Genomic DNA, 22,958 nt, shown 5'->3' with positions numbered 1-22,958 from the left:
CGTAAAAGTGGACAAAAATTGTTGAAGCAATTTTGTTAACAAAATGTACCGTTTTCAGGTTAAAGCTAATTTTAGGACTGCATTTTCAAATTATTTTGGTTTCTTTTCAAGAAAATTTTGTACAATTTTCTCTCTGAAACTTTCAAATCGAGCAATTTGTTTCTGAGATACACAATCTCAAAGAAATCAAATCGATGAACTTGATTTTTCTAAGAGTTAACCCTTTGCTGCCCAATTTTTTTCGATTTTTTTAATTTTCCCTTGACATTTTGAGCAACTTTTGTTCTACGAAAAAGTTTACGTCTCTTGTTTTTGTTGTTTTTGTTTCATTTATAGTTTTAATATTTGCATTTATCTTGTTTAGTTGATATTTGTTTTTGGTAGTATTTGGCCTATTCTAGCACCTAATTTGTCATGTTTTTACAGCCAATTTTTCATTATTTTTTTGTATGTTTTTAATTTTTTTACTCTAGAACAAACCATTATCATTTAAATTGTTAAAAAATGCTTAGAGGTATAGTCTGAAACAATAGAAAAAAAAGTACAGAAAATATTAGTGAAAAACACAGCCAAGAAAAATTTACATTGGTAAAGTCAAATAAAACAAGTCACACGTTCAACCCTAAAAAAAACAAATTTTAAGAGTTCACCTTTCCAATGCTTTTTAAAGGTCGAAAATTGATAAAAAAAAAGATTTTTGGCTAATTATTAGATCGAACCCCGCCTAGAGGTGGGGTTGGGTTGTAGCTGGATAAACTGAAAGTGTTCAACTGATCATAACTCGGAAACTACTGGTTTTCAATCGACTTTTCTTTGCATTCCCTATGTCAAAAGAAGCAATTTTGCATCATTTGTTTTTTCATGCAAGTCTCCATACAGTTTTGAGGGCTGGAATGGGTATGTAAACGTATGAAATTTTGTATCGGAATTTTCTGAAAATCTGAAAAATTAGATAAGAAACTTCATTTTTGGGTCAAACATTTGTAACAGATTTTTTGAGTATAAAAAATTAAAACAGATAATTTTGAATATATTTCTATCGATTCCTTGACTTTTCTGAAGAAACGTCCTAGAAAATCGATAAAAAGTTGCAACAGGAAACAAAGATATATTTCGATTTACCCCAGAAAATGTTCCGAAAAGGCACCTCTCTCATAAACAAAATTTAAAAAATGATAAAATAATTAACATATTAAAAAAAATACTATCAACGCCTGAATAGCACCATAGAAATGATGAAAATATTTTGAAAATTAGATTTCAAAGAAAGTTTCACAACACGTAAAAAAAATAATCAAAAAAAAGTTAGCTTAAGCAACATAAAAATGATAAAAAGTTGCGCCTTGTGATGAAATAATTTTTTTAAATAAAACAATATGACTACCTTTTGAAAATAAAATTTCACTAGAGGTGGCCTCATGACAAAATAAAAAAATGAAAAAGTAGAGCAACATAAAAAAGATCAAAGATAAATATTTTAAAAATAGGATTTTACCAGCGGCGTTTTGTTGATAAAATTATTTGACTATCGGCGCTCCTCAAGCTATAAAGACTATTCAAAATTAGTCAAACAAAGTTTGCCAACCGGCGCAAAAGTTGTTGTAGCTAGAACGCTAAACAGAATTTTTATTTTTTATGTTACCGTACGCCAAACTTTGTTTTGCTCTTATTAAACAGTCTTTATGTTGCTAGAGGGGCGTCGATAGTCAAACTTTTTTTTGTTGAATGTTTTAATTTTGTCATAATAGCGGTTCCAGTAAAATCTTATGTTTAAAATATTTTTATCATTTTTAAGCTGATTTGGGCACTGATTATTCAACTTTTTTCAATATTTTTACCAATTTTTTCCCCACTCATAAGGGCGCCTCCAGTAAAACTTACATATTGAGAATTTACATAAAAATGTTTACGTCATAGGGGCGCCCCCATTCCATTTTCCATATCGAGAATTTGCATGATTTTTTTAAGTCGTAGAGGCGCCTCCAGTCAAATTTTTATATTGCATATTCGTACTGAAAAAAAATAAGTCTTAGGGGCGCCTCCAATTAAATTTTCATAATTTTCATGAAAAGGTTTTAGTCATAGGGGCGCCTGCAGTCAAATTTTTCATATCGATAATTTGCAAGATTTTTTTAAGTCATAAGGGTGCCTCCAGTCAAATTTTCATAACAAAATTTGTATGATTTTTAAAGTCGTATGGGCGCCTATATTTAATTTTTCATATCGAGAATTTGCATGATTTTTTTAAGTCGTAAGGGCGCTTCCAGTCAATTTTTTATATTGCATATTCGTATTGAAAAAAAATAAGTCTTAGGGTCGCCTCCAGTTAAATTTTCATAATTTTCATAAAAATGTTTTAGTCATAGGGGCGCCTTCAGTCAAATTTTTTACATATCGAGAATTTGCATGATTTTTTTTTAAGTAATAAGGGCGCCTCCAGTCAAATTTTCATAACAAAATTTGTATGATTTTTTTTACAGTCGTAGGGGCGCCTACAGTCAAATTTTTATATTGCATATTCGTATTGAAAGAAATTAAGTCTAAGAGGCGCGTACCGTTAAATTTTCATAAAAATGTTGTAGTCATAGGGGCGCCTCTAGTCAATTTTTTTATATCGAGAATTTTCATGGTTTTTTCAAGTCATAAGGGCGCCTCCAGTCAATTATAATAAAATTAATATGATTTTTTTAAAGTCGTAGGGGTGCCTCCATTCAATATTTCATTTCGAGAATTTGCATGATTTTTTTAAGACGTAGGGGCGCCTCCAGTCATATTTTTATATTGTATATTCGTATTGAAAATAATTAAGTCTAAGGGACGCGTCCAGTTAAACTTTCATAAAAATGTGGTAGTCATAGGGGCGCCTCAAGTCAATTTTTTTATATCGAGAATTTTCATGTTTTTTCAAGTCATAAGGGCGCCTTCAGTCAATTTTTATAAAAAAGTTAATATGTTTTTTTTAAGTCGTAGGGGCGCCTCCATTCAATATTTCATTTCGAGAATTTGCATGATTTTTTTAAGACGTAGAGGCGCATCCAGTCAAATTTTTATATTGCATATTCGTATTGAAAAAAAAAGTCTTAGGGGCGCGTCCAGTTAAATTTTCATAAAAATGTGGTAGTCATAGGGACGCCTCCAGTCAAATTTTTTAAATCGAGAATTTTCATGTTTTTTCAAGTCATAAGGGCGCCTCCAGTCAATTTTTATCAAAAAAATTAATATGATTTGTTTTAAGTCGTAGGGGCGCCTCCATTCAATATTTCATTTCGAGAATTTGCATGATTTTTTTAAGACGTAGGGGCGCCTCCAGTCAAATTTTTATATTGCATATTCGTATTGAAAATAATTAAGTCTAAGGGGCGCCTCCAGTTAAATTATCATAATTTTCATAAAAATGTTTTAGTCATAGGGGCGCCTCCAGTCAAATTTTTCATATCGATTTGAAAAAAAAAATCTCTTTGGCATTTTAGCAACATAGCTAAAAAAAATCGGCCCTTCGGGCCGAGGGGCGCATGGGGTGTAACTAACTTAATTTGCCAGGGGGGGGGTTAAACCCCTAAAACCCCCCCCCCCCTTGTACACGGCCCTGATTCAACCTACCAAATTTTGATCCTTCCAAAATTCAACTTTTTTTTCTGTGAGTCATACTAAAGCTCTACAATAAAAAATATGACATGGAAAAAAATTCTCGTGATTCGGTTATCCGAAGTTTCGATTATCCGAAGTGAAATTTTGCTAAGGCCTTCGGATAATTGAGTCTGTCTGTAGTCTGACTGTAGACAAAGTGGTATTGGGTTTGAGAGGTGAAATTGAGTTATACAAATTTCTGCAAACTAAGTACTTGAAAAGTTTAGTTTTTTTTACATTTAGGCTCAGAAAAATTCATTTTCTCCAGCTAATCCCAAAGTTAATTTTTTAACCGAACAAGTCCCATTTAAACTCAATATTACTTACATACATCAGAGTTTAACTTTGCAGGCAAATATAAATAAATATCAAAGTCACAACTGAAATTTCAACTGAGTCTTGAGTTTTTTTGGAAAGGTCCAGTAAACAAAATTTTAAAATTTTGCTCTTTGGATGTTACTGAAGCCGCCTTGAGTCAGAGATATGCAAAAACACCTAAGCTTTATGAAAAGAAAAATAGTCAAAAATAAATTAAAGGCATTTTTAAATTGTTTCCAGCCAATATAAAGCGATAATAATAATTATTTTATTTCATGTGAAATGCGAATGTTTTTAAATCTTATAGTTTTTGGCTGATAAAATCTTTAAAATATTCACAAATTTGTCATTCGACGTAATGATTTCACCGTGCAACACTACTCACTTCGATTTTTTCACTGAACTTGCTAGTTGAAAAATTGTTTTGTTCGGTAAAGCATCAGTCAAAAGTCATAAAATTTTACCGGAAATCGGTTGCAAGATGATTTCCTGGTAAATTAGCTTTCAGAATACTGATCGTTAAGCAGAAAAAAAATCTGTATTTTTTTTCAGAGTTTGGTTAATATATCGTCAGCTGTGTGCTATCTTGTGACATAGACCAATTTGGTCAAAAATGAGTTAATGATGACGTTTTGCTATACTTAACAAACACTACAAGATGCTTTCACCCGATTTTGGAAACTCGCTTCCGTTTTCCGGATATCGCAATACACACTTGTGACATAGACCAATTTATCATCAAAATGATTGTGCACACTTGTGACACGTCATACATGTTGTTGGAAAATGTGGAAAATTTTTCTTGTTTTTCACAAATTTATGTTGATACACATTTTCTGAAGCCAATGCAATCTTTTGTTTTTGAAAATATACTGATTAAGTCGGTTAAACTATTGATTTAAGTCTATTTTAGTTTGTATGGATATTCTGTGCACACTTGTGACACGTAGTACAATTTTACTTTCGAAACACACTTGTGACACGTGCTTTTCAGATTTTTGATTACATAATTTACTGTATCTTTTAACTGGTGTAACCAAATTAGTTGAAACTTGGAGCGTTTGCTAAGCGATAGTATACGAACCGATTGCTTCTATCTATTCATAGTTTTGGCTTTATCATTCATAGTTTTGAAAATATTTATCATCAAACTTTAAAAATCGATTTTCTCGAAAAGTGCTAAATGGTCGTTGTCACAAGATAGCACACAGCTGACGATATCTAAGTGTGATTAATGACGATTCATTTTGTTGCACGGTGTTTTCAATGTAAGCAAAAGTGTGGAGACGCTTGGTCAACCACCATGAGTCACCAGCAACCACGCGTCTCCACCGAAATACACCTGCTTTTCCATGGCAGTCGCCGAAGTGCTTTGACAAACAGGCATAATAATCACTCAATCACTTCCGTCCATTCACCACACCGAAGGCTCGCTATTGTGCTGTGTTTACACAAATCCAGAGTGGCAACTATCTATTACCGTGTATACTACTCTTGCCCGAAAAGGACCTCGTCAATAACGACCTTATTGGCCCCCTTTTCACTTTCACACTGTGAGAGCTGAGGAGCTTTCGCCGCCATTTCCGCGGGAGGGTGGGGAGCTTTTGCCGGTGCAACAGTGAATAAGTACAAGTTCGTTCGATAAATAAGGGAAGAGTATAATAAAAAAGTGTTTCACATACAAGCCAGTCACTCACCTGTAGACGATAGTTGGGGTCAGCCTGGGCCGCTGCCGCTGCCAGGAAGGGATCGTAATACACACTGTCAGAGGTGTGTTGTTGCCCGAGTGACACGTGGCAAACAAACGTGGAGAGAGCCGGACGACGTTGATGGTGATGAAGAGCCAAGTCCAAACAGATCCGCGCGGGCACAGGTTTGTTGTTGTTTGTTTTGAGGGGGGAAAGAAGAGCAAAAAATGAAAGAAAAACAGTTAGCGAAATTGATTTATTTATGCCCGGCTCCCTCACCTGGAGAGAGTTCGTGTTAAGACTGATTTTTTTTTGCGTGTTAAATTCACCCCACCGCCACGGGGTGAGAATAAATTTGATTTTGGATTTCCCCCGGGGGACCTTTGAAGTTGCCTGGTTTGCTGGAGGTGTTTTGGTTCGACGCCGAAAATCAAATATATCACGGAACCACCGCGGGAATTCCGGGGTTTTGTGGCGTGGCATGGATTGATTGGACGCGAGCGCTTAAATTTTTGGTGTGAAAATGATTTATTGATTGATTTGGTTTATTGAACTCTGGGTGCAGATAAAATACCACAGCCGTGGGTGGTTGGACTCCTCGGCGGGAGAGTTGTGGCTAACCATCCGAAAATAACCCGCGGGAAATCTGATTGGATATGCGCTGTTGTGATAGGATTCTGTCTCAAGTCTAAAAAGTATATTTGGTTGAAATATTTCCTGCAAAATTCACACGTTTTTGTGGCAATTTCCATATATTTTCAAAAACTCACTTATTTTCAGAGATTTGGTTTTTGAATAGCAGAGATACACTGCTGATTTTCGCTTAAATGTCCCATATTTATTCATGTTGAGAATGAATAAGTCTCGTCAAAAGTAGTTTCTTTAAGAAAACATGTTTTGCTATCGACCTATTTATCGTCTGCAAAAAACATAACTTCCTAAGTTATTGTATTTTGTTTGAAACTAGTGCGTCCATCCCGGGAAAAAAATCCCGGGGTTTTTTTTCCAAAAGCGGGAATTCCCGAATCCCACGAGTTTTTATATTTTGTCCTGGGAATTCCCGAAATTGAAAAAAAAAACCATTTTTGGTCCGGAAATTCAGCTTGGGTTATGGAAACAGATGAACAGTTAAAACTTAAGGAGTTATAAGATTACGACAAACAAACAAACGAACTTTTTGACTTTTTTTTGCCTACATTTGTTTGCAGAAACTTCAGCCTGCATTCAGCCTTGTTTGCGGGTTTGCTACATACAATTTAGCGAGCTTGAAAAACTGTCAAACTTAAAATAGTGCGAGTTTGTTTGTTTCTTTGCCATAGTCTAATAGCTCCTCTAGAAATCGATAAGAAACTTTTTTCAAAATCTGTTTTGTGGGCATGACGAAGACCGATTTTCAAAAAGATTGTTTTACAAAAAGATAAAGATATTTTTCTGTTTTTCATATAAAAAATCGTATATTTTTGATTTTTATATTTTTTGAAAATTCAAAATTTCAAAATCAGGCTTCGTCATGCACACCGGATATGTCTTGGGAGTCTTCACCCAAAATTTCAGCCAATTTGGTCCGTCCCATCTCGAGATATCGTGGCACCCGTAAATCAACTCGATGTTTAGAGAAAAACGCTCAGAAAGTTAGACAGTTTGCTCTGCGCATGGCAAAATTCTGAGCTTAAATTCAGCAATTCTCTACGAAATCGTTTTTTTTTTAATTTAAATTTTTGTATTTTTTAATCCGACTGAAACTTTTTTGGTACCTTCGGTATGCCCAAAGAAGCCATTTTGCATCATTAGTTTGGCAATATAAATTTCCATACAATTTTGGCAGCAAAAACGATGTATGAAAATTCAAAAATCTGCTTCTTTTGAAGGAATTTTTTGATCGATTTGGTGTCGTCGGCAAAATATGGACTACACTGAAAAAAAATGATACAAGGTAAAAAAAAATTTGGTGATTTTTAATTTGACTTTTTGTCACTAAAACTTGATTTGCAAAAAAAAAAAACACAATTCTTAATTTTTTTTTATTTTTTGATATGTTTTAGAGGACATCAAATGCCAACTTTTCAGAAATTTTCAGGTTGTGCAAAAAATCTTTGACCGAGTGTGATTTTTTTTATCAATACTATTTTTTTCAAAAAATCGAAATATTGGTCGCAAAAAAAAAATTAAACTTCATTTTTCGATGTAAAATCACATTTGCAATCAAAAAGTACTTAAGTGAAGTTTTCAAACAGTGCACCGTTTTCAAGTTTTAGCCATTTTTATGTAACTTTTTTTCAAAATAGTCGCAGTTTTTCATTTTTTTTAAATTAGTGCACATGTTTGCTCACTTTAAAAAAAAAATATTTTTAAAAACCAAGAAAATTCTCTTTATTTTGCTTTTTTGAACTTTGTTGATACGACCCTTAGTTGCTGAGATATTGCCACGCAAGTGTTTAAAAACAGGAAAATTTATGTTTTCCAAGTCTCACCCAAGCAACCCACCATTTTCTAACGTCGATATCTCAGCAAGTAATGGTCCGATTTACAATGTTAAAATATGAAACATTCGTGAAATTTTCCGATCTTTTCGAAAACAATATTTTTTTAAATTTTTATATCAAGACTAAAATTTCAAAAGGGCCAAATATTTAAAAAAAAATTTTTTCTGCGACCAATATTTCGATTTTTGAAAATAAAATCAATATTGGTTAAATAATTCATAACTCGGTCAAAGATTTTTTGCACAACCTGGAAATTTCTGAAAAATTGGCATTTAATGTCCTCTAAAACATATAAAAAAAAATAAAAATAGTGTTTTTTTGCAAATCAAGTTTTAGTGACAAAAAATTAAATAAAAAATAAATGTTTACCGTGTAACAATTTTTTCAGTGCAGTCCATACCTACAACTTTACCGATGACCATATCGATAAAAAAATTCCTTCAAAAGATACAGATTTTTTAATTCTCATACATCATTTTTGTATGGACAGCTGCCAAATTTGTATTGAAAATTATATGGAAGAACTAATGATGCAAAATGGCTTCTTTGGGCATTCCGAAGGCACTAAAAAATTGAATGACCGAGAGAACTGTTCTACTCAGTTAAATCATGAAATATCTTCATGAAACTTTCAGGAGTGATTGAAATTCATCTTTTAAGTGGATTCAATTAATTTTCTGTAATATGAAATTTTGTGATTTTCTTCATGTATGCAACGCCTTAAAGCATTTTTAAATTATTTGACAAATTTCATCAATGAAATAAGAACACGCTATTTTTTTATTTTTTATTATTTTAAAAATAATTCTATCGGTCCTAATATAAGTCAGCGTTCACCTCTCAGAGAGAGCAGACGCATAGTGCAGTCTTTAGAAAAATCGTGCGATCCGAAAGACTGTAATCGGCTTGGTTTTTTGCTGTCCCGTACCTACGGGCTAAGTTTTTGCAAAAGCACCGACCTGCTACATCTAGCAAGATGAGCTCGACAATACGCCGCGTAAACACGTTCAAAATCGACTTCGCTAGTCTTCCAAAAAAACCGCGTTTTGAAGAAATCCATCACTTCGTCAAGACGACCTTGGGGATTCCCAAAGAAAAGATCGAACGACTCCAAGTCAACCACTACTTCTGGTGTGTGTTTGTGAAGTGTGTGGATCTAGCCACAGCCCAGCAAACAGTCCTGCAGCACAACAACAAGCACGCGTTCGAGATTGATGGGAAGAAGTACACCATCAAAATCCAGATGGAAGATGGGGCCGTTGACGTCCGCCTACACGACCTACCCGAAGAGATCACCAACGATCAAGTCAAGAAATTCATGTCTGCGTATGGCGAGATCCTGTCCGTGCGCGAGCTGGTGTGGGAGGAGAAATATGAGCTCGCAGGACTCAAGACGGGCGTTCGCGAGGTGAAGATGATCTTGAAGCACCAAATCAAGTCATTCATCTCGATCGAGGGCCAACACACATACGTCACATACATCGGACAACAGACCACCTGTCGTCACTGCGGCGAATACAGTCACAGTGGCATCCCTGTACGCAGAACAAGAAGCTGTTGTTGCAGAAGGTGAGCGTCAACGAGCGCCTCAAAGATGCCAAGAAGCCAACCGGCAAGTCGTCCTACGCTGATGCCCTCATGACCAAACCTTCACCCCGTTTCGTGCCGGCAGTTCTCGTTGAGGACAACACCGGTATGGACTGTGATGGCGACAACACACACACCGATGCAGAGAATTCCGAGATAACCACCGAAGGGAATGGTAGCAGTGGCGGAGGCAGCGGTTTTGCTGCGGAGCCCGGGATCATCATTCAAGACGGCGGGAGCAGCGGCGACGCCAACGGCCTCGCTGATATGCGCCAGAAGACGACACCGATCCTGCAGGAGACCATAATCCGCGACGGCGACCAACTATGCGTGTTCAAGACTCCACTCACACTTCCACAAGACGGTGACGGCGCAGAGGAATCCGATGGATCTTCTACGTCATCTGCATCGGGTAAGCGTCCGAGAGGCCGTCCCCCGAAGAAACCAAAGACCAGCACGTAAACACCAACACACCCCTAATTTCCCTTAACACAATGGATTATCAAAGCTTTAATATTGGTACACTTAACATCAACACTATCTCCAACCAAAACAAAATTAACGCCCTACACAACTTCACACGCACACACGATCTCGACATACTCTTCCTGCAAGAGGTGTACAGCGACGAGCTTTTATCCCTGGGTACACAGTCATATGCAATGTCGATCACAATCGGAGGGGCACAGCAGTGGCTCTCAAACACCACATCAAGTACACGAACGTCGAAAAGAGCGTGGACTCCAGAGTAATCGCCCTACGCCTGCAAGGGTCGGTTACACTGGTGAATGTGTACGCGCCCTCTGGAAGCCAACAACGTACACACAGGAAACCTTCTTTAACACCACACTAGCTCACTTCTTGCGACACCAAACCAACTACACTATCTTAGCCGGGGACTTTAACTCGGTGATCAACGCAAGAGACGCTACGGGAGAGGGAAACCACAGCCTTGCTCTAAAAACACTGTCCAACAGACTCGACTGAAGGATGTATGGGAAGCACTACATGGGACTCGGGTCGAACACACTTACATAACACACAACTCGGCCTCTCGCATTGATCGTGTGTACGTGAGCTCGAACCTGCGGGATCAGCTGCGTACAGCCTACGTGAGTGCCTGCTCATTCACAAACCACATGTCCCTGACAACCCGCCTGTGCTTACCGAACCAAGGTCGAGCGCATGGTATGGGTTTCTGGTCACTCCGGCCGTACGTCTTGACAGACGAAACGATCGAGGAGTTTCAACAAAAATGGAACTATTGGACGCGACAACGCCGTAGCTACAACTCCTGGATGCAGTGGTGGCTGCGCCTCGCGAAACCAAAAATGAAGTCCTTCTTTAGATGGAAGTCTAAGGAGGCGTTTGATGATTTCACTCGAAAACAGCAGCATCTCTACGCGCAGCTTCACCAGGCATATCGCGCGTACCTGCACAATCCGGACATGCTGACTTCCATCAACCGCATCAAGTCCCAATTGCTTCTACTACAGAAGCAGTTCACTCAGCTGTTTGTGCGTATCAACGATACTCACGTAGCTGGCGAGCCGTTGTCAACCTTCCAGCTTGAGAGAGAACGAGGAAACGCACGATCATCGAGAGCATGGAGAACGACGCTGGCGCCTCTCTGGAGAGTTCAGATGAGATCCAAGAGCACGTGGTCAACTACTACCGAAACCTGTACGCAGAAGGAGAGACGCGAGCAAATCCCGAATTCGACTGCGCTAGGGTGGTTCCACCAGACAGCATCTCTAATCATGCCTGCATGGAGGAAATCACAACTGCGGAAATTTACGAGGCGATCAAATTCAGCTCGTCGAAGAAATCCCCAGGGTCCGACGGTCTTCCCAAAGAGTTCTACGTACGCACATTCGACATCATTCACCGAGAGCTGAATCTGCTGCTGAACGAGGCGCTTCGTGGTGACATCCCCGAAGAGTTCGTGAACGGTGTGATCGTCCTGGTGAAGAAAAAACAAGCTGGAAACTCCATCACTGCATACCGCCCTATATCGCTGCTCAACTACGACTACAAGTTGCTGGCCAGAATCCTGAAAGCGAGAGTCGATCGTGTTTTGCGCGAACACGATATAATCAGCCCTGTCCAGAAATGCTCGAACGGAGACCGAAACATCTACCAAGCAACTCTCTCGCTCAAAGACCGCATCGCACAACTACGCAGCCAACGACTCTCTGGGAAGTTGGTATCGTTCGACCTCTCCAGTGCCTTCGACCGTGTTGATAGAGGTTTCCTCTATCACACAATGAACTCGCTTGGTCTCAACCCCGATTTGGTGAATCTGCTAGAGAGGATCGGAGAGCGCTCCACCTCTCGGATTCTCATCAATGGACACCTCTCTGCTGCCTTTCCTATCCAGAGATCGGTTAGACAGGGTGACCCTCTCGCAATGCACTTGTTTGCTATCTACCTGCATCCACTGGTAGCGAGAATGGAGCGTATCTGTGACGGACCTCACGATCTTGTCGTCGCCTACGCCGACGACATCAGCATGATCACCACCAACGCTGACAAAGCTGAGCAAGTTAGGGGTCTCTTTCGTGACTTCGAAGGATGCTCCGGTGCGATGCTCAACCTACGGAAGACGACGGCCATCGATGTGGGTCACATAAACGATCGAAACAGACTTGCGCTGCCGTGGATACAATCGAGCGAATCGGTTAAGGTCCTCGGAGTGATCTACCTGAACTCTCTACGCCAGATGATCAACAAGAACTGGGACACTTTGATCACAAAAATGGGACAGCTGATCTGGCTCCACAGGATGCGCAGTTTAACACTGCATCAAAAAGTTACGCTACTGAACGTCTTCATCACATCGAAGATGTGGTATCTCTCCTCGGTACTTGCACCCTACAAAGTTCACATCGCCAAGATTACCTCCATTATGGGCAGCTACCTGTGGCACGGCCACCAGGCAAGGGTGCCAATGCATCAACTGGCGCTCCCAATCGAGGAAGGCGGTCTCAAGCTCCACTTGCCTTACTTCAAATGTCGAGCACTGCTGACCAACAGACACCTACAGGAGAGCAACAGCACACCGTTCTACAAGACCTTCATGCAGCGCATCCAGAACCCTCCGGACCTGCACACGATACCAACTGACTGCCCATGTCTCAAGGTAGTCTGCCAGGAGATTGCCTACCTGCCGGAACAGCTGATCAACAACGCCACTGCGACGGGTGTTCACACGAACCTCCTTCAGCAAGTGGCCACACCAAAAGTCATGTCGAGCGATCCTACCCTGGACTGGAAGCTGATATGGCGCAACATCAACTCCAAGAAATTAAAATCAGCTGAGAGAAGCTGGTACTTCCTACTGGTGAACAAGAAAACCACTCACGGGGAGCTGCTCCATCGGATGAACATCGTCAACACACCGAACTGCGCACACTGTGGTGCGCAACGAGAAGACTTACAACACAAATTCAGTGCCTGTTCCAGAGTGACCGGTGCGTGGAGAACGCTCCAACGCCACCTTGCAGCGGCGGGGATGAATGGCACCACCAGCTTCAACAGCCTTGCTCAACCAGAACTACGAAGATTACGACGAGATGTGAAACACAAAGTGATGAAACTTTTCATCAATTACATCAACTTTATTAATCAATGTAATAATCAGATTGATGTAGATTCCCTTAATTTTCACTTGGAAAATGAAATCTAGAATTCATCATGTAATTAGCTTTTACAAATGACTGAATAAATATTTTATAAAAAAAAAAATATAAAATGTCAGAGTAAGGAAGAAGTTTTTCAATTTATCAAATTTAGATTTAATCAATATGGTTTAGAAAGAACATCGAACCCAAAACTTAATAATATTATTTATTCTTATAATAATGGATATTGGAATGTTTACATTGAATCAAATTAAGTTCACAATAATTTAATTTTCAGCCGAAAAAGAAAAGACCGCAAAATTTCTACCCAAAACCGCCCATCCAAGTTAATACCCTCCTTAATTTTGCGCTTTTTTCCCCCACCAAACAAACCGTCCGCTCCCAGTTGATGGAAGTGCAGTCATTAAGGACCTGTCATAACACCATCAATAAGCGAGTAATGGGCGGTGCTGGTCCATCGAAGTCGTTTCACTTTGTAACTTATTCGCCTCGACGGTCGGAAAATCGTTTCACATTTTCATTACAAATTTCCCAGTTACGGTGTGGTCCGCCCAGTTTCTTTATTTTAGCTTTGAACAGTGAGAATGAAAGCAATAGCAATAAAGAAGGGGGCTTCTTCAATTTTGGATTTTTTTTATCGTTTTTCTGTCCTTCTTTTTCTAAAGTGATTCTAAAATTTCCCACACAAAAATCGAAAGTATCAGAGTGCCTGCGGTTCTTCGTGGGAAGGAAATGCTCTTAAATTTAATCCCACCTTGGAAATGCAATCAATTTTGCGCTTTTCTGGCGGCTGTCGGTCTAGCGCGAATTTACAGTCTGTTGGTTCAAAGTTTTCCGACATATCGATATCATCATCGCCCCCGAAGGGGCGTCTTTCAAAAACGTTTACTTGGGGGCACGGTGAAAAATCTCTTATGAAAATGTCACTTTTTGGGATTGACTTGAAACGTGAAATTTTTCAAGGGTGTGCTTTCTTAAGAAAAATTAAATATTTTATGGCAGGAAAATTGCAATCGAATCCGATCAGCTTTCTTCAGCAGTCAGTCAGGAGGATTGAGCTGTGTGGCAAATTGCGTGCACGTTTGTTCCTTCACACTGCCTGTAACTGGAGGAGATAATGTTAGTCTAGCGCGTCGAATCACGTGGGAGCAGAAGCTGAAGGATGCCCGCAAGTAACGGGGGTACCGCAAACGCGCGCGGGATACATGTCAAATGTGCGAAAGGAGCAAGAGGGAATGTTTGGCCACGTGTACCGGATTACTTGGCAGCGGTAATTGGGACATGTTTTTTCAGCTTTTGCATGCGTAGTTATGTAATATTGAAAAAAAACCCAATTCTACAAAATTAAAATGAATTTCTAAACTCCGGAACTCCTAAAATTATTGATTTTTTTTTTGTAAATTTGTGAATTTGTGAATTTGTAAATTTGTGAATTTGTGAATTTGTGAATTTGTGAATTTGTGAATTTGTGAATTTGTGAACTTGTGAATTTGTGAATTTGTAAATTTGTGAACCTGTGAATTTGTGAATTTGTGAATTTGTGAATTTGTGAATTTGTGAATTTGTGAATTTGTGAATTTGTGAATTTGTGAATTTGTGAATTTGTGAATTTGTGAATTTGTGAATTTGTGAATTTGTGAATTTGTGAATTTGTGAATTTGTGAATTTGTGAATTTGTGAATTTGTGAATTTGTGAATTTGTGAATTTGTGAATTTGTCAATTTGTCAATTTGTGAATTTGTGAATTTGTGAATTTGTCAATTTGTGAATTTGTGAATTTGTGAATTTGTGAATTTGTGAATTTGTGAATTTATGAATTTGTGAATTTGTGAATTTGTGAATTTGTGAATTTGTGAATTTGTGAATTTGTGAATTTGTGAATTTGTGAATTTGTGAATTTGTGAATTTGTCAATTTGTGAATTTGTGAATTTGTGAATTTGTCAATTTGTCAATTTGTCAATTTGTCAATTTGTCAATTTGTGAATTTGTGAATTTGTGAATTTGTCAATTTGTGAATTTGTCAATTTGTCAATTTGTCAATTTGTCAATTTGTCAATTTGTCAAATTTGTTCAACGAAGCTCGAGTTGCTATTTTTTTGAGTTAAAAAGTATTTAAAAAGGATTTTTTTATGTGAAGTAAAAACTTTGAATAATTTTATAGAACCAGAATTATTTGATTAACATTTGTTTGAATTATAAACATTTGATCTAATTTAAAATTCAAAGCAAGGAAATGTTAAGTTTTGTTTTCTTAAAAATTTAAATGTTTATCATCAAACACAGACTGACCTGAATTGAAAAGAATGATAAGAAACCCCAACAGAAGAGAGAAGGACATTTAAAAATTCAAAATCTGCAGCAAACCTGTTTTCTTTCTAAACGGATTCAGTGTCATATTCTCCACGGAAGGGAACTTTTTTTTTTATCCCAAATGAATCTTGCTAGAATGCAAAGAAACGCCAAAAGGTGTCCTTTTTTCTCGGTCGCCACCAGTAACACCAGCGGAGGTGATAAATTATTTAGGGGTTTCATACCGCGGCTAGCCGTGGAGACGTTTATTCGACAAATGGACGTCAGAAAAAAAAATGTCCGGGATGATGTTTCCATTTGAGTTTTTGGTGGTCGAGATGTTGAATTTTTGCTGGAAATGTTTCTATTTAATTTAATTTAATTTTATTGGTGATAGTTTTTCGTACATTAGTTGAAACTTCGACCAACACAAATGTTTCACACTTAGTAAAAAGTTTCCTAGTCGTAAGGTGAAAGCTCCATAAAAGTTGCCATCAATTTAATTTTTTCCATTTTCCTACCTTTCACGAACTCACTTCAAGATCAGCTTTTGAGGGGGAAAAAGTTTTTCCCTTTTACAAAGAGGCAAAAACCAAAAACAACAATCTGGTGTTTATATATCTTCACTTTAATCTGCACCTTTTCAACGCAAAGCAAAGAAAAAAAACGAAGAAAAGCTACTTTTGTTTCTTTTCGAAACAAAACTATACTTCCCACTTTGTTCCAAGAAGGAGAGAGAGAGAGTGGGTCACGACGAGGAAAACTTTTTAATAAGCGCATCGCGCCGTGTGAAAAGTTTTCGCGCACTTGCCTGCCTGCCCCTGTCCCTGCCCATTGTGTCAAGCTGAGGGAAAAAACATTTTTCCTGAAACTTTTCCCTGCCGTAGTGGTGGCCATTAGTGTCACACTTACTCACAGTTACTAATAAGGGCCCGAAAAGTTACCTGCAGGTGACGGGTTTGGACAAAGTAAAGTTTTGAACAGGAGACATTTTTATCATTATCAGGTATTTTTTTGCTTATTGATACTATTTTGTTGTGGCAGTTACTCTCTCTGAACGTCACAAAATTTTTTTCTGCAGTCTTTCCTCATAATCAGAAAAGTCCGCATGGCAATAAAACCCAGCACCATTTTCCGTTCCGAAGATTTGTGTGTCCCTGGCAAGGCCGGTACACCCGCCGGGGCCAATCTCATTACCGTCGACAATGAAAAACGAACCGAAAATAGCCCACTTCACGAACTGACTGGATCGCAAAAGTTCGCCGACGATGATGTCCAACGACTTTTGTCCTAGCCTTAATTTAGATGTCATTTCAGATATCGCGTGCCGCCAGCCGAGATGTCCTCGAGGGAGTCGTCCCCCACTCGAGATTGGAGTGTAATTTGATCTCGCAGATTGATAGTTTGATGGACTCTTCCCCCTCAGGAGGGGCAGATTTATCGACAGGAGCTGGCAAAGCGGAAGCAATTGTGTCTGATGAATTGTGTGGAGAGATCTGACAACAAGGTACAAGGAATCCTTTTCCTTCCTCGGGAGAGTTTCTCATTCATGAAGATCCGCGGAATTAGGGTAGACGGGGGGGAAATTTGCAACATTCCAGTCTCTCGTGGAGGAGCTGGGCTGAGTGCATTCCGGCAAAGCCGTTCCGTGATGGGCGGTCAGGCAAACTTTTTCTTCGAATTTGTCTGCTGGCGAAAATCTCTGCGAAATTTTCATCGAAAAAACAAAACATTTTTTTCAATTTCGATATTAATAAAACAGTAATTTATTTTTTTTCTTAAAATTAAGACTTTCGTTTTAAGTTTCGCATTATTAATAAGCTTATTTTGATATTAATTCTTAAAATTAATGTTGGTTTAGTGTTTTCAATTATTTCAATCTAAAATCCAGTTTAAAAACATCATACAGGATGTCGTCCGTGTGGATCAATCGGACCGCGCACTGGACTCACAATCCAAAGGTGTTGCCGGTTCGAATCCCGCGGCGGGCGCTCTAAATTCTTTGTGTAAATATGGGTATTCGGCGCCGTCGCTCCGTGCCATACTCTCATACACTTAGGAGCCCAGGGCGGCGAAGTCCTTGTAGATTAAAGGAAGACACTAGTGGTTGGTACTAGCAATAGAAGCCGACAGCTATAAAGTCAACTTCGTTTTTTTACAGGATTTTTTATATCACTTAGGCCGTTGCAAACATTTTTCCAAGTTTCCCCTTTCAAAATCGGCCTGAATAATAAGGGCAAAAAAAATTAAAAACTTTAAAATTTTAATGAATATCAAAGGTTAATCAACTGAAAAGTTCAAATGCATTTTCCTGCGTTTATAATCATGTTTAGCATGAATGAACTCCTTCAAAAACATTTTAAATTTTCATCAAACACCAATATACAGTCCGAAGAAAAGTTTTTTCCTTCGCTAAAAAAAAATTCGTCGATATCTCGATATTTGGAAAGCAACTGGGCGCGTGTAAAATGCATTTTGAAACACCTTTTTTCTCCAAATGTTGAAATCTAGCTTTGTGATTTAAATTTCTTTTTTTAACCCCCCCCTGACTTTAGCCAGGGCCGATTGCTTCACGGACTTTGACCAACTGTTATAAAGCCTTTTTTTCATATAAAATTATCAAAACAAAAGAATTTTTAAAATTGGTAAATTTGCGCAATATTTTTTTTTTGTGAAAAAAAAAAACGAATTATAATTATTTTGTTTTCTAATAAGTTCTAAGCAATAGGGGAGAGTGGGGAGACTTGATCCCCGGGGAGACTTGATCCCAAGCCTGTATCTTGTCAGCATGTGGGTAAAACAATTAGCTTTGTTCTAGAAAGTTGTGTGAAATTGACTAAAACTCATTGTAGAAAACAAAGAAAAAAATAAAAACATGTTTAGATTGAGTTACACACATTTTTCGAGGAAGTGCTGCCAAAAACTTCCAAGAGATCTTTTTTCTTTGTTTTGATAAGTATAGAAAACACTCAAAAATTATTCAAAAAAATATTTTTTATACATGAACTGTTTGATAAACATATCAACTCCAAATCCCTTACGCATTTGACGTTAAATTTATCGTCATACTATTTTTACAATCAATTGTTTAAAAAGTGCGTTTAGGAGACTTGATCCCTGCATTTTTACAGTCACTGGAATCAGCCTCAAGATTAAATAATTTGGCTGGGTTTTCGTACATAGTTTCCTTTAGTATAGTTGTACATAACTTACTGCAGTTTGAACCATTTTTCAAAAGTTTTGTAAACAAAAATTACCAGCTTTTGTAAACATGCTCAATTTTGGTCTAAAAAAGAAAATTTTAAGTTTTTAAATATTTTACATGCTAAACTTGTTATATTTTGAACACAAACGTACAAGTTTAATGTGAAATTGCTGTATCTTATAGAAAATTAAGAGTTTGGATGAATAAGAAACATTTTGCTTAAGATTTCTTCAAAATGTTGAAAGGGGGATCAAATTACCCCCAACATTTTGAAAATGCCGGTTTAAAATATTTTTTTAAAACGCTTGGCATTATTCGAAGAGTTTATCTGATGAAATACCCTTATCAGCCAAACATAGTTGAATGTTTAAGCTTTCATGCAAAAAGATCATAGTTTTGTGAGAAATTGACAGAGTTATGTGCGATACAAAAAAGGGGATCAAGTCTCCCCACTCTCCCCTACTTCCAACATTACCGAAAACACCAAATCGATAAAAAAAACCGTTCTCAAGATACAGATTTAGGAATATTTTAATAGGCTGCATGTACATTAGGATGGCTCAAGATGGTCAATTTTTCAGAACAGGTTTTTTTGTTGCTTTTGGGCCCTTAAACAACTCTTTAGATTTTTATCATTTTTATTTTCCACTAAATTTTTCAAACCAAAATTATATTCTATCTTGCCCCTGTTAAAATATACAACGTGCTCAAAACTGGTCTAAAACGTGATTTCTAGGCTTAGTGATTTTCACGCTCGAAAATTGCAAATTTCACGGGGACCACAATTTCAAAACACCAAATTCACACAAATTTCGCGGAACTTTAAAAATGTTCAAATGACTCTGAAAATCCTAATCACAGAATCTACTTTTTATGCTTCATTATATATTATTCTTCAATAAACTAAAAAAAAATTTCACTTTATTTGAATGCGACACAAAAAAAATCTCCTAATTTTCCAAAAAAAAACCTCTTGGTTTAGGTATGGGCTCTACACATATTTTGAAACAAAATGTAGAGCACGCGTATTCTCATTTACTGAACTGCTCTTTTAATATTCGACTAATAAAGCTTAAATGTTTTCGCTAATTTGCTTCTGTTATATCATTTTACATTTTATTGAATTTAATATCAAAGCAAGATTTAACAATATTTTTTGACTTTCACTGGAATAATCCACCCAAATAAACAAATAGTGTTAAAATTAAACAGGCCCAAAAAGAAAATTTGATGTTTTTAAAATATGATTCCAAAGAAAAAAAATACTCTTCATTTTATTTTAAGCTTAGTTCTTTTAATTTCTTCCAAAACTAAACCATTCAAATAAAATAGCAGCAAAATTTTAAATACAGCAAATGTAAATATTACTAAATTTAGTTAGTTTAAAAAACTCAAATACTGAATATTTCTTCAAATAGTTCGTATCAACTTGACATACATGTATATTCAAGTTTTTTTTTAATTGAAAACTAATAATATTTAATGAAATTATCTTTTTGGATGAAATATTTACTAAGTTGTTGGTGTTATTCAAAAAAAGGATTTGAGAAAATAGATAAATTTCACGAAATCATCAAAAATTACTAACCCTATATAAGTAATTAAACCAAGGTATTCACTCGCTTAATTCTACAGTAGTTCATAATGTTATTTTTATTCTTTTTTGAATTTGATTAAATATTTTGAGAAAAATCGTTACATTTTCACAAAAGCATAAAATTTCACGGGATTTCGCGGAAAAAAGCCAAATTTCGCGGATTTCACGCTGTCCGCGAAATTGTGAAATTTCACTAACCCTAGTGATTTCCGAGCAAACACGTTTTAGACCAGTTTTGAGCACGCTGTATCTTTTGACAGGAGCAAGATACAACAATACTTTCTTCGGGAAAGTTTTAAAGAATTTTCTCAATTTTAACGCTATTGTGTTGGTTTGAAAAATTTAGTGGAAAATAAAAATGATAAAAATCAAAGTGTAGAAAGAAGGGTTTTTCCAAACTAATTCCCATACAAAATTGAAATGTAATGCGCAAAGTGTGTACACAATGATCAAATCTTTGTTTTGGTTAGAGTTGATCATTTTCTAAATATGGATATATAAGAAAAAAAAACAAATTTCACAGAGAATCTCCACTTTCCCAACTACATAAAGTAAGTAACATCTTCAATAAAGTAGCAACGGCAAGACAGCACGGCAAAGTGGAATAGTTTTTCCCCTTATCCTGATGATGCCGGACCACTTCTTGGGCGAGGAAAAAAAACTTGTGAAAAGTAATGCAAAGAAGAAAAAACGAAAAAAAATGCTTTTTAAAATATTTACGTGATTTAAGAAGTTCCTCGTCCGTCCGTCGGATAGTTTCCAGCTGGGCCGGTTAGAGTTTCTAGCAAACTAATCCCCTCACATAGATAAGCTTTCCAGCGTTTGAGGAAGGAGGAGTAATTCTTGAGGTACAAGGTAAGGAAGCACCATTAATGTGTTCATCCTTTTCGCATAGGCACGCACAGCGCTTTTGTTGTGGTTAGTTTTGTGTGCAGGCAGTTTTTTTTCTCTATAGTTTAGTGTGGCAGTAGTGTTTTTCCATTTTCTCAAGCTGCCACTTCTCACCGCAGGGGGGGACCCGCTGGGATGCTTTCATAAACTTTATGATAAAGTTATGTGAGTGAATGTGTGCGTGCGTGCGAAAAGTTGCTCTTGCTGCCGTGGAGAGTTATTGCTTTTCTTTACTGCTGTGCTGGTGCAGCTCAGCTTTTCCGGGAGGCCCTCCTCTCCCCTGAGGAGGATTTTCCACATTGTGATGACTTTTGTTTTTGTTTGTGGAGGAAAATTATGCATTCATCACCTCGGCGATGTTGCAGCTGCAGGGCTGCGGATAAAGTTGCCACAACGAAGAAAGTTTTCGATTGCAGTTTGAAAGCTGATCCGACATCGATTATTGCAAATTATTGCTTTAAGAAAGTTTCGACAGGGATATAAAAAAAAAATGACAACCTTTTGTAAAAATGTCAAATTATGCCCGAAATCAATCCCAGAAATCTTTTTGATATTTCTGTCCATTTGAAATATCCAAACGTCGACAATCTGCCATATCGAGCTGTCACCCAGTCTCCGGATGTCACCAAAAGAGCAGACATGCGTTCGATTCCGTGCCTGTCAGAGGTGGCTGCATCCCATCCGGTGCTGCAGCATCAGCACACCAGATTCGCAATCATCGACCCTTGATACGACGTCCATAATTGCAGCATTCCAGTTTCCTCCACATAACTGCCGGCGGAGCCAATTCCCAATCTCGTCTCCAAACAGCTTAACGCCCAATTTGTCCTTCGGCAACTGTCACGTACGTGCGCTCGTCAGTTCCTGCAGACTAGTCCAAAAAATAAAGAAAAGAAAAACTTGACCATTTCAGCTACTCGCCACCAGGTGGTGCTGACCAAATCAACTTTTCCCCTTTACGTCGAATCGCTTCCCACTCTTCACCAAACTTTTTTCGCTCAAATTGACGGACAACCCTAGCGCACTGTGCGGCCCCATGTCCTGTCACGTCAGGTTACACGCGTTATTGTTATTATTGCTAGTATTTGTTCAAAGTGCCCGCGTCCGACGCAATCGAAATATTTCGCCTCATCTAGGGGATGGGGACGTGCAAATAGCACGCAATATGACGGCGCTGCGTGTCAATGATGATGGGACGAACGAATCGGCAGATATGATGTTGAATATGGTTGAGCAAATATTGTTGTACCTGGAGCCAGCAGCAGCAGCGTGGCGTTTCGCAAATGATGGGTACACATTTGGGGGAGCTAAAAAATTGCAAGTACAATTTTCAGGGAGATTTTGTTTTATTTGCCTTTGTAATGTTGATCATCGTGTGCTGTTGCACAGGTTTTGCAAACAATTCATTTTTATTTTCATGATTATCAACGGATCGTTTTTTTTTTTGTTTTGGGAAAACAAAGCTGATGTTTTGCTTAGAAGTTTTTACTAGTTAGTTCGGCTAAGGCTAGCAAAATTTAGTATTGCTCAAAGAAAAAAAATACTTTGAAAGAATGTATGCATACTTTACTAAATTTCTAACCCATGTTCCATTACCAGAAACCCCATCAAAGCGTTTACGTGGTTTA

The 22,958-nt window shown here is 37.6% G+C and overlaps 1 protein-coding gene across 11 annotated transcripts in view; it reads right to left on the bottom strand.

Annotated features, from left to right (window-relative positions):
* Positions 1-22,958, bottom strand: part of LOC6044582 (RNA binding protein fox-1 homolog 1) — a 520,873-nt gene that overhangs the window by 28,241 nt on the left and 469,674 nt on the right. For 10 of the 11 annotated variants that reach the window (XM_038261802.1, XM_038261801.1, XM_038261803.1 and 7 more), the window contains one exon: positions 5,628-5,706. In XM_038261802.1, the coding sequence (XP_038117730.1) occupies positions 5,628-5,706 (79 nt within the window). The remainder of the gene's footprint in view (positions 1-5,627; positions 5,707-22,958) is intronic. The other variant, XM_038261808.1, reaches the window with a different exon arrangement.

The sequence above is a fragment of the Culex quinquefasciatus genome, chromosome 3 (genome assembly GCF_015732765.1).
Source record: "Culex quinquefasciatus strain JHB chromosome 3, VPISU_Cqui_1.0_pri_paternal, whole genome shotgun sequence".
Classification (NCBI taxonomy): Eukaryota; Metazoa; Arthropoda; class Insecta; order Diptera; family Culicidae; genus Culex; species Culex quinquefasciatus.
The sequence above is the reverse complement of the archived record's forward strand: the minus strand, read 5'-3'. Positions and strand labels throughout refer to the sequence as shown.